Genomic DNA, 15,557 nt, shown 5'->3' with positions numbered 1-15,557 from the left:
TCCTCCCAGTGCAAATACCAATTTGTAGGGAAGGATTTTCCTCAGGACCTCAGCAGGCAAGGGCAAGGTTAAATTGCCCCTCCTCATCTGTTGTTATCCCGATAAATATCACTCCCACTCCCTAAGCTGGTACAGTATTCGCATTTCTAAAAACCTGCGCATTAGATACAAAGAATCCTTCTGTGTACCATCTGCTTTGACCCAGAGAACTCCTATCATTGGCTGGCAGAAGTCGAATCTCAATACAGATTGCACTTAGGTCCTGTTTCTGGTTGGCCATTGTGAGAAGAGGGAAGTGAACTTGATGGTCCATTCGCCTGTTCTAGCAGACTCTTCATATGTTCTTTCATTTAAAAAGCTCTACAGTGCTCCATCTGCTGAGTAAGGGAGGTATGGTGATGCTCACAGACATTTCACACATTACAAAGAGGCAAAACTGGATTTTTCATTCCTTCATTTTATTTGTATCCCGCTTACACACATACACACACACACACACACACAACAAAGAAAACAGGAGTGCATTTCAAACAAACACTGCAAAACAACTCCAAAATAACGTAGCAAAACAATAGCAAATATAAGAACATAAAAAACCTACATTTCAATACTATAAATGCAACAAGATTACTGAAACAAGGTGCAGCATCCAATAGCAAAAATAACAAGGGAGCTCCAAGGTTTCGCCTTAGTCCTAGAAACACACCTCCTATGATGTTGCTCATAGACCGTCTCCTGCAGCAGGAGCTGCTTATAAGCTTTTTATAAGGATTCCAAGAGCAAGGGGTGGAGTAACTGAAAACACCCCTCCCATTAATTTTGACCACATGTTCAGCCCCTATAGAAACCTGCAATCCATCCCAGCTCCCTGGAAAGTATGAAGTGTACGATTAGAACATTTCAGGTGTATTGCTATTGTTACCTCTTGGTATATGTTAGGACTGGTTAAAAGCTATATCCTCCTGCTCCCTTTTTTTAAGTTACAGTTCTGTTTGTGCAACCTATACTTCTGTGTTATGTCTGGCTCCCATTTCACGCTCGCCCCCGTAACTTTATTATTATTCATTTTATTTATTCCCCACTCTTCACCGTAACACCCTCAGATTTTTAAAAAGCAGCATTGGAAACAGTTCAAAACAAATGTATGTGGACCAACACACTCAGTTAATCGGTTCCTTTACCAGTAAATCATTGACACGATTTGCTTGGCAAAAATTATGAAATAATGCCATCTTATTTTCTCTCTCTCTCTTGTGTATTGTTGTTGTTACTAAGCATGTTAAATATCAGGATATGTAAAGCATGACCTTTTCATTATTAGGGCTGCTAAATTGTATAATATAAACAAATGAAGCTAAGAATGCTGCTGATTGAGCTAATCAGGCTTCAAAATCTGAAATAATTTGCCTCGGTCATTTACTGCAGTGAGTGATACATGTGCCTTGCGGGGGCTGCCTATTAAAGGGGCAGGAAATGTTTGCAACTCTGCAATGGATACAACAGTCACATCCTTTATATGGGTTCAGGTAGTAGTACATAGGTCTTTGTCCTATGCAGTTTGGCATCAGTTGTTGCCTGCTGTAGAAATCTCCAAGTGTAATATTTATCCAATTCATTTCTGACCCTGTAGCATATCTCTAGAAAAGGAATCTCCTTATGAGAGGCTCTTGCTTCTGCAGGGAAGGCTGGTTCAGTAAGAAACATTGGGCTGGTTTGCATGTCACACTAAGCACGAACATATGAGTGTGTAGACTCCTGGGAAGGAGATAGCCATCCCTTTGCTCTCCCCAGTTCTTTTGCTGCTGCACAACACTGAGCTAAGCCATGGCTTGGCTTAGCATGTAGTCCAAACTTCTGCTTATTGGTTTAGCTGGTCAGCTAGATCCAATTCTCCATCGCTGCTGCTTAGCTCAGCAAAACAACAAGGGAAGAACAAAGAGGCCACAATCTCCTCACCAGGAGCCCTGATACCTGCTCTAAGCCATGATTTGGCTTAGTATGACATGCCAACCAGCCCATTGGCTTAACATTTGGTCACATTCTCAAGAATCAACAGCACTCTCAATTCTCCATGCTCCAAATGTAAACAGTCCTCAGTGTAACTGCTCAGCGGTTTGATTACGCCTAGTGATTAAGTACCTGTCTCTTTGAAGAGCTGTACTTAGAAAATTAAATACGGTATTTACAAGTTGAGCTTGAAGTTCATTAGTGTCAGTTACAATACATCCCTCCTGAAACCTTTAGTCAACTTAATAGGCATTTTTGTTCAGTGCTTTCCTTTCTCAGGTTTATGCTGAAGGAACAGCACAGCAATTCTGGTAACTCTCCTCTGTATAAAGCAGACTAAGTGCTTTAATATTTAATTCCATATATATATATTTGTAAAACCTTATTAAGTGGTTTCATTCTCAAACTCTGAGGCTGGAATCCTATTACCTAGAAGTAAGCCCCACTGAGCATAGTAGGATATGTTTATGTGTAAACATGCTAAAGGTTTGCCACATGCTAGACATAGGACGCAGGTGGCGCTGTGGGTTAAAGCCTCAGCACCTAGGACTTGCCGATCGAAAGGTCGGCGGTTCGAATCCCTGCGGCGGGGTGCGCTCCCGCTGCTCGGTCCCAGCGCCTGCCAACCTAGCAGTTCGAAAGCACCTCCGGGTGCAAGTAGATAAATAGGGACCGCTTACCAGCGGGAAGGTAAACGGCGTTTCCGTGTGCGGCTCTGGCTCACCAGATGCAGCTTTGTCACGCTGGCCACGTGACCCGGAAGTGTCTCCGGACAGCGCTGGCCCCTGGCCTCTTAAGTGAGATGGGCGCACAACCCCAGAGTCTGTCAAGACTGGCCCGTACGGGCAGGGGTACCTTTACCTTTTACCTTTAGACGTAGGAATGTCTTAGGGCCAGAGGCATTCCAGGGTCTCTCCTTTCCCTATGCCCCCTGGGGCCAGAAAACAGGGCTGTGTGGGCATTTTTTTACCTGAAGCAACTCCTGGCAAAGAATTCCTAGCAAAGTTGAAATTGTGAAATCCACTGCGCCATGCATCAAGGAGCAGGATTTCCTAGCATCATTAGAACTACTGGAGACTTAGCTGCACATCCTAATAAAGCTCTCATGCCTGAAGTACCTGTGTTTTCATTCATTTTATTCATTTGTATTTATTTAAATATTTATATTTAATAATAATAAGTATTTATTTATTTATAAACTGCGCTTTCACATACAAAGATATACAGACTGAAAACATAGTATTGCAATAAAAACAATTATCATGGGCACTTCCGTATAGATCAGTGCCAAAGGTGACCTCTGCTGGATCAAGCCAAAAGGCTCATCTAGACAAGCATCCTATTCCCACCATGACTAATCAATGCTTGAGCACAACAGCACCCTCCCCATTTGTGATTCCCAGCCAACTGGTGTTCAGAATCATGCTTCTTTTTATCCTGCCTTAATGATGCCCCGATCCAATCTAGTTCCTTATTTAAGAGTCATCAGGACAGCCCAGCTCAGCTTGGAAAGCTCCCCAGAACCACAGCTTTGTAGCGAATCTAGAAAAGAGTTAACTGGATTTAGTGTTCTAGGAACTGTACCTTGGGGAAATTGTCCATTTATTCCCACTCTCTGCTTCTTGTTCCTTAACCACCTACTGATCCACAAGAGGATATTTCCTCTTATTCCATGACTGATAAACTTACTCAGGAGTCTTTAGTTTCTGAAAATGAACTCTAATGTGCAGTATCAATTTTAATAATAATAATAATAATAATAATAATAATAATAATAACAACAACAATAATAATAATAATAATAATAATAATAATAATAATAATAATATTTTAGAGACAGTTACATGTTCCTCACAGGGTAGCAGTCTTAATGAATAGCATATATATATATATATATATATATATATATATATATATGATGTGAAAATATTTCTTTCCCAACTACATTATTCATTTTTGTATGTTAGGAAGTACTTCTCATCCCTGCAGGTTTTTAAATGCTGTGCTGAACAAAAGCACTGCAGCAAAAAAGTTCGATCTTTTACCTATTCAGTGCTGAAATAAATGGGCCTTATATCACCAAATTACCATGTGTTGCAGCTCAGCAATCAAACCTTTAAATCTGATTTTAGGGTTGTTGTTTTTTTAAAAAAAACGGGGTTTCATCCATTCTCTTCTTTTCTCTCAGAATTCTTAGTCTTACATTTAGTTTTCCAGTGAGTATGTTTTCACATTGATAATGAATAGAGTGGAATTGTCCTTTTGGTGAATTCTGAATAATAGGAAACAAGCAGATGTGCTCACTTGTCAAACATGGAGGAATTTCTTCTGTGTTGAGAATATGCCTCATTGCATATGTAACTCATCAGAGCTTTAAAGAGAATGAGAGCAATTTCAGTTATTATCTTAGGAAACGGTTATTGGTATAATTGTTGACCTGTGCATAGTCAAGCACATTGTTCTTTACAATGCATTCCACATAACATGCATTCTGCTGTGGGCAAAAAAAGGAGGCAACAATTTGCTCTAATCTCCTGCGTTAGACTTACCCACTTTTTGCCTATGATGAAATGAGTTTGACAATGTGTGCAATATAAAAAGATTGCAGTGGAAGTCAAAAGCAAATCACTTCTTTCCTTGGGAGATAAATTGTCTGTATAGCAACAACAACTTGGCTGCTTGGTAAGACTAGCTGTAGATTTTATATATGATTAAAAACTACCAATACAGTGGTACCTCAGGTTAAGTACTTAATTCGTTCCAGAGGTCCGTTCTTAACCTGAAACTATTCTTAACCTGAAGCACCACTTTAGCTAATGGGGCCTCCTGCTGCTGCCACGCCGCCGAAGCACGATTTCTGTTCTTATCCTGAAGCAAAGTTCTTAACCTGAAGCACTATTTCTGGGTTAGAGGAGTGTGTAACCTAAAGCGTATGTAACCTGAGGCATATGTAACCCAAGGTACCACTGTATCTTGTCTTTTTAAACAGATGTAAGTATTGCTGTGGGACGCGGGTGGCGCTGTGAGTAAAACCTCAGCACCTAGGGCTTGCCGATCGCATGGTCGGCGGTTCGAATCCCCGCGGCGGGGTGAGCTCTTGCCTTTCGGTCCCAGCTCCTGCCCACCTAGCAGTTCGAAAGCACCCTTAAGTGCAAGTAGATAAATAGGTACCGCTTTATAGCGGGAAGGTAAACGGCGTCTCCGTGTGCTGCGCTGGTGCTGGCTCGCCAGAGCAGCTTCGTCACGCTGGCCACGTGACCCGGAAGTGTCTCCGGACAGCACTGGCCCCCGGCCTCTTAAGTGAGATGGGCGCACAACCCTAGAGTCGGACACGAGTGGCCCATTTAGGCAGGGGTACCTTTACCTTTTTTACCTTTAAGTATTGCTGTGTTCATTTATTATAAAAGCTGCTGCTACATTTACAATGTAAACAAGTTCTCATATGTTTTGGTTTGGTTTAAATTAATGTATTTCTGCCACCTTCTGTTGGTTTCAAGTTAGTGTTTACACTTGCACGCTAATGAGGTAATTTCTGCTCTCCAATCATGGAAAAGTTACACATGGATCCCTTTCTGGGTCAAGAAGTACCAAACTACAGTGGTGCCTCGCAAGACGAAATTAATCTGTTCCGCGAGTCTCTTCGTCTTGCGTTTTTTTCCCGTCTTGCGAAGCACGGCTATTAGCGGCTTAGCGGCTATTAATGGCTTAGCGGCTATTAACGGCTTAGCGGCTTTAAGAAAAAGGAAACAAACTCGCAAGAACTCGCAAGACGTTTTGTCTTGCGCGCTTTTCGTCTTGCGAGGCATTCGTCTTGCGAGGTACCACTGTATCGAAAAGCACTACTGCCATGGTTTCTTTGGGTTTGATAGGGCCCCATGTGCAGGGCCTAACTTGATTCGTGCCGCTTTGAAAGTGCCTGTCCTCTGAGAGAGCTTTCCACTCAGGAAAATATGACAGTTCCTGTCAAAGTTGATTGTGCCCTGCCATACATGATAACTGTGGAAACCCTGCCACTATCTGTGATATCCTTTGGATGTTGGCCATAACTTACTATTTTAACCAGCTTCTATTTGGAATGTAGGATATGACCTTTTGAGTTACACAGAACTCTAATCAATGAACAATTTGGAGCAACAGAGCAGATATTGGGGTCATAGTGAATAGCTCTGGGGTCATAGCAAATGAAGATGTCCACTCCCCAACTTCTCAACTCAACATTCTGCTTTTGATACAGGTCCAAAGAGAAGCCCAGGACACAAGGAGCAGAAACAGAGGTCTTTAAGTAAAGATGGTCAGCAGGGAAGCAAGTCCAGTGACTCTGGTGAAGAAGCTGATAAAGATTTTATTTTTGTTTAGTTGGTTGGTCGTGTATTTGGCAGTGCTCTTTTGTAACAATAAGGGTACCACTTATCCCTCTTTTTGATCAGTTACTCTCCTTTTATAGAGGAGCATTTGGAAATTGGGGGGGGGGGGGAGTGTCGGTGATTGCACTGGTAGCTGAACTTCATGACTCTGAACCTTTGTTCTTTCCTGATCTGTACGATTCCAGACATTCCCTTTCACGCCTTTGCAAAAGCCAGCAACTTTTTCATGTCTTCTACTTGAATTTCTCTGAAGCAGCTATAAAAATAATGCCTTGCTTTGCGGGGCTTTGCGGGAGGAAACCCCAAGCAAAGGAACTGGACAACTTCTTACACTAACCCACACTGTACAGCATGAGAGGTGTTGTACTGCTGAATGTAAATGTGTCAAACTTGCACGCAACTTACTTTATAAATATATTCTTGCTGAATGCAATTGCACATTGTAATTATATCAACAGAGCACACTAATAAAATAATTTGTATAAATAATATATATTAGATGCTTGGATATGATTTTTACATTCTCCTTTGGGAGACCTTTTTTCTCGTTTGTTGTACTGTATATAAGAACACAATATCCTACATTTTGTGTACTGTTCTAAAGCACAAAACAACAACAACCCAGAATTACTAATAACTTGATATGCTTCCATATCCATAAGTAAATGTTTGATTGGAATGCGGGCAATGGACATTTTATTACTGTTGGTATTTTCTAGAGGGCACCTTGGGGGGTCAGTCTGCATTCGCTCTAGCTTCTAACATGTACTTTTGAAAGAAAAGTAGATTCTCGTCTGTAAAAGCAATTCTTCATTTTTTCCTTTGCATATTTCACAGGCATCTGCTTATAATACACGCTGAAGGGAGTTTATTCATAATGTATATTTGTACCAATAAAAATGATTTTACAACTGGAATATGACTTTCTAATTTTAAAGAAATACTTTCTCGAAGCCTTTGTATATTTATAAATTATAAATCTATAGTTCCATACTCCAGTACATTTTTTTCAAACCCTAAATATAGGCAAACTTAGCATTTAAATTATTTCAAATCATTTTTGTACATAATGTAGCAAGTAACTTCATGGGGACAAAAAAATCTTCATTATTTTTAAAGTCAATCATTTCTTCTGAACGTAACATTGCAGAATATGAGGCATATTGCTGCAAAACAACCCATCATCTTTACACAATTCTATTGTGATGCTTTCTGTATGTTTCTGCCAGTGAATCAACAGATTTCCCCTCCACATCTACCTTTCACTGTCACAAAGGGATCAAACACCGATGTGTATCTGTTCATTAATTGGTTCGCTTAACCAACAGTAACCAAAAATGTTCTTTTACTGTTAACCAAATATCAAAACTAACAGAGGCTAAATTAAGGAAAGTTGGTCATATCAGGCGTGCCTTGGTTTAAGAGGGGAGGGCTCTGTGTGCAGGGCTGCTCTGGCCTTAGTTAAAAGGCATGATACATGCAAATGAGAGTAGTGAATCCACAGCATTTAAAAAATAATAATGAAAAATAGTCCTGCCATTTTGAGTGGAAAAACAAGTGATGCTTAACCCTTTCCTGCTCAGCACTGCCCCTTTGCGTTGCTTCCTCCATGCAAGGTCCCAGTATGTAATTTCCTTTTATAAATAAAGGTAAAGGGACCCCTGACCATTAGGTCCAGTCATGACCAACTCTGGAGTTGCGGTGCTCATCTCGCTTTATTGGCCAAGGGAGCCGGCGTACAGCTTCCGGGTGGCGAGCATGACTTAAGCCGCTTCTGGCGAACCAGAGCAGCACATGGAAATGCTGCAATTGCATAAAGAGGGACAGCTTTGGCAAAGGATAGGAAGAGTTTTTAAGTATCATATCCTTCTCTGCTAAAAAATGTAGCATCCTAAAATTGCTTTTAAAAATAAAAATAAAGACTGTTCAGACAGTTACATGTAACATGGTTTGCCTTCAAAACAAGCCCTTTACCTTAGAGGACTACTGCCAATCTTCTCTTTCAACCTATAATATACAGCGAATGAAGTAATTCAACACGTAAAAAGGCAGAGGTCAACTCTACCATTATTTAATCTATTATTTCACAGCCATTATTATTAGTATAAGTGGGTTCTATGAAAATAAATGGGATCAAGTGAACCAGAAAGGTAAGGTTAAACATTTGAAACGTTAATCTTTTTCTCTACAATAATCATTTAGGTAATATTATTTCAGGAAGGTTGTTCGTAACCATATCTGGTGCGCAAAGCGACCCTGGGTTTTTCCATCTTTCGAGTCATTTTTCTTTCTTTCTTCCAATGAGGAAGTGAACATGTAGAACCAGAGGAGGATATAAAAGCTCTCTTAGAAGAACTGTTGTTTTAATTAGATTGACCGTGTCCAGGAAAGGGATAGGGCTGCTATCTGCACAAATCCAATTTGCTTGAATTCAGCAAAGTTAACTCTCTAAATGACTGCTGAAAGGCACAGCAGAGGGGGAAATGAAGTAAGTCTCTCCCCTCATTTCCCATAAGCTTTTTTTCTCCAAAACCCTCTGGCAGAAAAAACCCTTTTGGAAGTTAATGCAGCTTGCAGTGTTGATTGGAGCATTATAGGTCGGCAAAGGGACAGTGGCATAGATGTTTGTTACATTACCAGTCAATGTAAAACCCAACATGTTTGCCAATATGATTGTCCCATCAGTGTCCATAGAGTACTGTTTCAGTGCCATGTTAATCTTGAAATTTAAAAGTTGGAGGGATGGTTGCTGATTCCTTTATGTGGTTCCTGAGCCAACAATGGAAGGGGCCACGCTTGTTTATAGTGTTGCACTTTTCTCCTTTCAGAGCTATGGTAGGGGGGGGGGGAATGGTTTAATTAATTAATTGCATTCCAAGCCACCCTTCATCCAAACAGATTCCAAGGAAATTGACAACAAAAACATAATCATTCAAAGAAAAAACCCAGCATACATCTAAACGACAACAGCTTTAAAAAATGCAGCAAAAACAAATGTAACCCTTTTAAACTTCATGAACAAACAAAAGTGGCTTAAACAGGCATCAAAAAGATGATAATGCCAATTGAACCTCCCCAGGGAGGGTATTTCAAAGTCAGGCAGTTCCTACAGAAAAAAGGCTTCTCCTTTGTGTAAGCATAATGCAGATCAGAGACTCCCTTTCTCTCCTATGAAGTTTGCTGGCAAAGGCAGTTGTTTCCATCTGCAGTTGCACCTACTCTTGGCTACAGGTAGTGTTGAGATGCTATGGGGAGGGCTTGTCCAGCTTTCCAACTCATCCCTGCCTGCCTGGCTAGTAACAGAGTGATCTATCTAGTAGTTCTAGAATGGGGCATTCTTTCATTTCTGGGAAGTACCTCCTCTTGGTTGTCAGACAGGAGTTTTCTAGTAAGAGCATCACTAGGGGGTGGAGCTAAAACAGACTGCCTGTAGACAGTGTGACTAAGATTTCTCTACCCAAAGCCACAACACAGAATGGAGTGAATGGACTAAGAGTATGAACAGAGGCAGATTGTGAGTTGCATCAATGTAGCTTCACTGAAACACACAAACACACTGCAGTCATCTTCACTATCCCACATTACATGGTATTGCATCCTTGTGACCAGTCTTTTACTTCCTTTCAGCATAAAAGCATTGTAGACAAGTTTGTGGCACCCTAGCTAAACGTCCATGATATTATCTGTAGGTTGTGATAACTTTGTACTCAAAGGACCTTCCACCAACAGTTACCCAGAGGTGCCTAACACATTTTCATCATCAGCATCTAGCCACGAGTTCCACTCTACATGTTTCTTCAAGGTAGGTGCCTTGGTGAATTGCTTTTCACTGTTGCTCGATATGCAGGAAATATGTGGAAATGTTGCAGGCTTTCATATCTTTCTGTTCTTCAGACCACAGGTGTTCAGCATACATATTACAAATAAAATAAAGTTAGGATTTGATCATTTTTTAAACAAAACAGAATCAAATTTTTATTTTAGCTGTTCTTGCATAGCAGGGTCTGACTGGAAAGTGATGTGTCAACTTTGTTCAGCTATCAGCATGTCTTTGATCAATTCCCCCACTTTGAATGTTTATTTCAACGTTCAAAGACCCCCTTAGTGGGCTGCTGCCTGTTTTCCTATCAAATATCTTCTCAGCTGCTTTGAAAAGGCTTGTTTGGCAGAACCATGTGTGTCAGGTTCAATTTAAATTGTATGCTGTGAGGCAGATAAGCATGTTTTCTTTGTAGTCTTAAATCATCCGTCAGACATGCAATTGTAAATTATCATTGAACATTCCACATTTATAAAGTTAAAACTAAAATTCCACATAATTTTGCATTCAGTTGTATGTCTGAATTGTTTGAACTTTAAGGGGCCATTTATGATACTTATCCTGGGCTATATTTATTCCCCTTAACAAATATGTCTGTTGAAGAAAATTAGTTAGTATTGGTATTCACAGCTATTGACCTGACCTTGTATTCACACCTTGTGATATGCTGACCTAGGCCATGGAAATAATCCACATTTAAGAGCTCTGTATGGTGGTGGAATCATTTAGACCACAGTTGCCTTTCAGCAAAAAATAATTACTTGTTCCTGCATGCTCAAAGGACTTCACATACGTTGACAGTAAACCTTACCCCAACTAAGGTAGACAGGATGCACTTTCCCTGTTTTCAGGTGGCATGTCTGAGGCTCAGAGATAACTGTTGCCCTAAAGCCAGCTATTAAGGTCAAACCCAAAGCAAGATTGGAACCAGGGACTTCCTGGTTTCCGACTCTTTCTCGTAACTGCTGCTTCTAACTTGCTTTCAGGCTTATATCTGGGAGGTGATAGTGCTAATTTCAGGTGAGTGACGTGGGCTAGCAGCTCCCATGTTGCACCAGTAACATATTGTTACAGAGGTTGTACACCACTCCTAATCTCTGCCAAGCAGCAACAAGATTTCAGGGGTTTCCAGGTGCTCACCCAGGGTTGTATTCCCATTGGGAAATCAAGGCACAGGTAAAAGGACCCCTGACTATTAGGTCCAGTCGTGACTGACTGAAGTTGCGGCGCTCATCTCGCTTTACTGGCCGAGGGAGCTGGCATTTGTCTGCAGACAGCTTCCGGGTCATGTGGCCAGCGTGACTAAGCCGCTTCTGGCGAACCAGAGCAGCGCACGGAAACGCCGTTTACCTTCCCGCCAGAGCGGTACCTATTTATCTACTTGCACTTTGACGTGCTTTCGAACTGCTAGGTTGGCAGGAGCAGGAACCGAGCAACAGAAGATCACCCCGTCGCAGGGATTCAAACTGCCAACCTTCTGATCGGCAAGTCCTAGGCTCTGTGGTTTAACCCACAGTGCCACCCGCGTCCCAAAACACCTGGAGATGCCAGGGATTGAACCCGTTGCCTCGTACACACGAAGCACGCATACTACACATATTTACAAGCAAACAATGTTCCTCAGGTGTGGGGGAGGAATCTACCCTCTGCTCTCCTAAATTTGGGGTTCAAGTCCTAGGATTCCAGGCCTCCTGCAGTACTTCTTATCAAAAGCTTTTGTTCAACGGAAGGCAGATCTGAATGCTGAACAATTCAGTACTCCTATAAATGCTTCACTCTACTTCTAGCAACATCTTACAGCTTGAAGAAAAGCTTGTTGAAACTTGTAACAGCTTTTGATAATTTGAGAGTTGGGAGGTTGGATAAGGCTTTACGTATCCATCTGTGAGACAGTCATTTTCTTTTGCAAGAAGAGAATTTGATTACGAACATTCTTACAAAATAGCAAATAGAATGTGGTGTGGCAATGGCAGTCATTTTTGTCAATACTTATTGTTCAGTACTGTGCGAGAAGCTTAGCTTGTTTGCATTGTGCTACTATACAATCATGAAGACAAAATAAGTCAATAACTGAGACAACCAAATGTAGACAATTTAGTTAGTGTCTTTTATTTTCTTTCATAATAGCCTATCCACTTTTCAATGCACTTAAATGCATTTTGCAGGCCTTAACATAATGCTTGTTAAATTTAAAACTCAGAATACCTTTTCTATTTCAATATTTCTTTTCAGATTGAGTTATAATAATTTTAACAATACATTTTATAGTAATAATGATAGTGATAATCTTCATGTTATTCATGTAATAATGATGTCCTTCTTTACAAGTACCTTGCTAAAGTGGGGTTAGGTGGGTGGTGTGGAGAAAAAGCCATACACAAGATGGGTATATTGAATCTGAGGCCTTCTTTGGTTCTTCTAACACAGGAGTGGGGAACTTTTAGCTTTCCAGATGTTGCTGCTCCACATCAGCCCTAGCAAGCATGGCCGATGGCCAGGGATGATGGGAGCTGTGGTTCAGCAACATCTGAGCAGTTAAAGGTTCCCAACAACTGTTCTAATCTATATGAAAATGTTCCAGGATCAGTGGTTTGTAGCATGATGCAATGGTGTTGGCTGTGGCAAAATAGAATCCTAGAGTTGGAAGGAATCCTAAGGATCATCTAGTCCGACCCCCTGCAATGCAGGAATATGCAGCTGTCCCTTATGGGGATTGAACCTGCAACCTTGATGTTATCAGCCCCACTTTCTAATCAGCTGAGCTATCCAGGTGCTGAAGAGTAATCAGCGCCCTTGCACTGAACTGGAGCACATGAACAGATATATTGGAATCTGGATGCTCAAGCCCACATGGTAATTACTGTGGGGAAAGGGAAATGTGCAATGGTGTGTGTGGGTGGGTGGGTGGGTGTGAACTTCCCATAGTTGACATAAAGCAAACTTTGTAGATGCCCCAAATGACCCCTTAAGCAAAACTACCTGATTCCGTGGCCCCCTCCCAAACCCTTCCTCTTTATTCTCCTCCAGCTTCCCCCATTGCTGCCATTCTCCCACTCTTGAAAACTGGGAGTGGAGAATTATGAAAAGGGTTTGCTCCAGCCCATTCATTAGATGTGGAGGAAATTCTTTTTCGAGACATCCCTTTTAATATTTCAGAAACCCTTTACCCCAGAGCACAATAGTGATTCTAGTCAGTTTGGGACCTCATGGGGTTAATTGAATGCTTCGGTTCTTGTGGCAAGTTTCCTTTCTCTTTAATGGCCTTCAACAGCCACATGCTTTCTGCTCAATGAACATAAAAGGTTTGGGTGGGTTTTATTGACTTAAGATTAGCTCCATTATTTCTATATATTTCTTTTATTAAAATGTTAATGCAGGGGAGCTGTCATAGCAGGCTGGTGTGTGAGAAAATGGAGCCTCTGTGTGAACTATTACTTCTGCCAAACTTGCTCCAAGATTTTTCTTGAATGCAGGCTTCTTGCACAGCTTTTGAGCTGACAGCTATTTGCCACTGAATGCTAGTACAGTGTTACTGGAAGCCAGAAGATCCAAACCTGGGTCTATTGCACTGGCCCTTATCTTTTTTTATATAGCAGGGGCAGGAAACCTGTGGCACTCCAGATGTTGTTGGACTGCAACTCCCATCAGCTCCAACCATAATTGCCTACATACATGAATGATGGGAATTGTAGTCTAGCAGCATCTGGAGGGATATAGGTTCTGAGTGTACTACGAAGCTCAGTACCAGTGAGACTCCAGCCATTTTCCAACTTTAACCTGCCCAGAGGCAAATCTCTGTGATTGGGCGCTTGCTACTAGTTCTTAAATACCTTTGGAACCTAACGGGTTACTCTCTGGTGTCAACAGTGTAAAAGTAATAACTGTAGGGTATTTTAGACATTCCAACAAGCAGTTGTCCAGTTGCCAGCAGCGAACACGAGGTTCTATTTGTATGGACATGGACAGGTGTGCACATGTCAATCATAATGTTTTGCATCATCATGCAGACCAGGGGTGGGTTGTTGTTGTTGTTTTGCAAAATCTCCCCCCAAAATGAAATTCCAACACTTCCGATATGGACTGCCATATGCCCGGGTTTTTCAGGACATTTTAACTGGTTTCTGAGAATTCTGCCCAGACGCTGTTTTCGACAGATGAATCCCGGATATGTCTGGGAAATTCCAGATGTATGGCAGCGCTACTAGTTAGCTGCCCCTGAGCCACACCAAATATAATAAAGCTGATATTAAAATTGCAAATGGAGCTTGCTCACTTATGCATGAAGCAACTGGATAAGCAGCTGGACAAACGTGGACTTGCATTGTGTACGTACTTTTGTTTTTCTGGAATTTTCATTTAGAAATCTTTTGTATTGCTGTCTCAACACTTTCGTTGTATTTCAATTAACTGTCAGCCTTTGAGAAAGAGTGCCTTTAAAAATTAAGCCTCACTGTCAAAATGAATATTGGAAGGGGAAAAGAGAGACAGGAAAAGCGAAAGGGTGGTGTTCTTTCTTTCTTTTCAAATAGGCAGTTGCCATGGAAGAAGGGAGCAAGTCAAGCTTTTAACTGTAGCCATGCTGCTAAGAATCCCTCTCACACACCTCAATATGCAACATTGACTTTGTGCCTGTTTTCAGAAGCTTCTATATCACACCAGTCATTATTTGTGTAATTTGATAGTGGGTGGTTTTTTGTTTTTGTTTTTTAACATTTGCTATCAATCGGGCCAAATTGACAAATTAATATATATTGGGCAGATTCAATTCATCTGTTTGTGTGCTTGTGTATGTTTAGACTTTCTAGACTAGTGATCCACTCAAGAGAAATTTGATGTTGCCACCCCTAATAACAACAATATTCTGCGTATTAGCTAATATTGCAGATGCCCGTGTACATAATGCAACTGTAGTAGAGCAAATGTGTTCACAAAGTACAGTTCTGCAGGATGCTTGCCTGAGATATCATAGAACTGTAGAGTTGGAAGGGACCCCAAGGGTCATCTAGTCCAACCCCCTGCAATGCATTACTCTTCTAATTTCTAACTTGGAAATGCCATTTCACATCCTAATCTTCAAAACTGCTAAGGTTTGCCAACACTAACAGATATGTAGAATGGAAAACGTACAGGTAATTGCTGTTGTTTTGCCTTTTCCTCTTTCACATACTAATGTAATTCTAAACACCAGTATGTGGGATAAGAGTTATATGGCATTAATAACTTATCTTCTGCATTCACAGACAAAGTGTAAGAACCAAGGTTTGCCATAATTTGCAGAAACCCATGGTCAGTTTGTCCCCGAGCAATAGATAAGTCTATTTCAGTCTACCACCAGTGGTTCATAAAACCTGCAAGCTTTTCAAATG

At 41.1% G+C, this 15,557-nt stretch overlaps 1 protein-coding gene across 2 annotated transcripts in view; it reads left to right on the top strand.

Moving 5' to 3' along the window:
• The window catches only part of CARMIL1 (capping protein regulator and myosin 1 linker 1), a 128,707-nt gene extending 121,419 nt beyond the window's left edge, over positions 1-7,288 (top strand). For both annotated transcript variants that reach the window (XM_083746861.1, XM_083746862.1), the window contains exon 37: positions 6,242-7,288. In XM_083746861.1, coding sequence (XP_083602987.1) covers positions 6,242-6,363 — 122 coding nt within the window. In that variant the 3' untranslated portion in view covers positions 6,364-7,288. The remainder of the gene's footprint in view (positions 1-6,241) is intronic.
• Positions 7,289-15,557: the final 8,269 nt, after the last annotated feature.

Source organism: Podarcis gaigeae, assembly GCF_964106915.1.
Source record: "Podarcis gaigeae genome assembly, chromosome: 7".
NCBI classification, from domain to species: Eukaryota; Metazoa; Chordata; class Lepidosauria; order Squamata; family Lacertidae; genus Podarcis; species Podarcis gaigeae.
The sequence above is the reverse complement of the archived record's forward strand: the minus strand, read 5'-3'. Positions and strand labels throughout refer to the sequence as shown.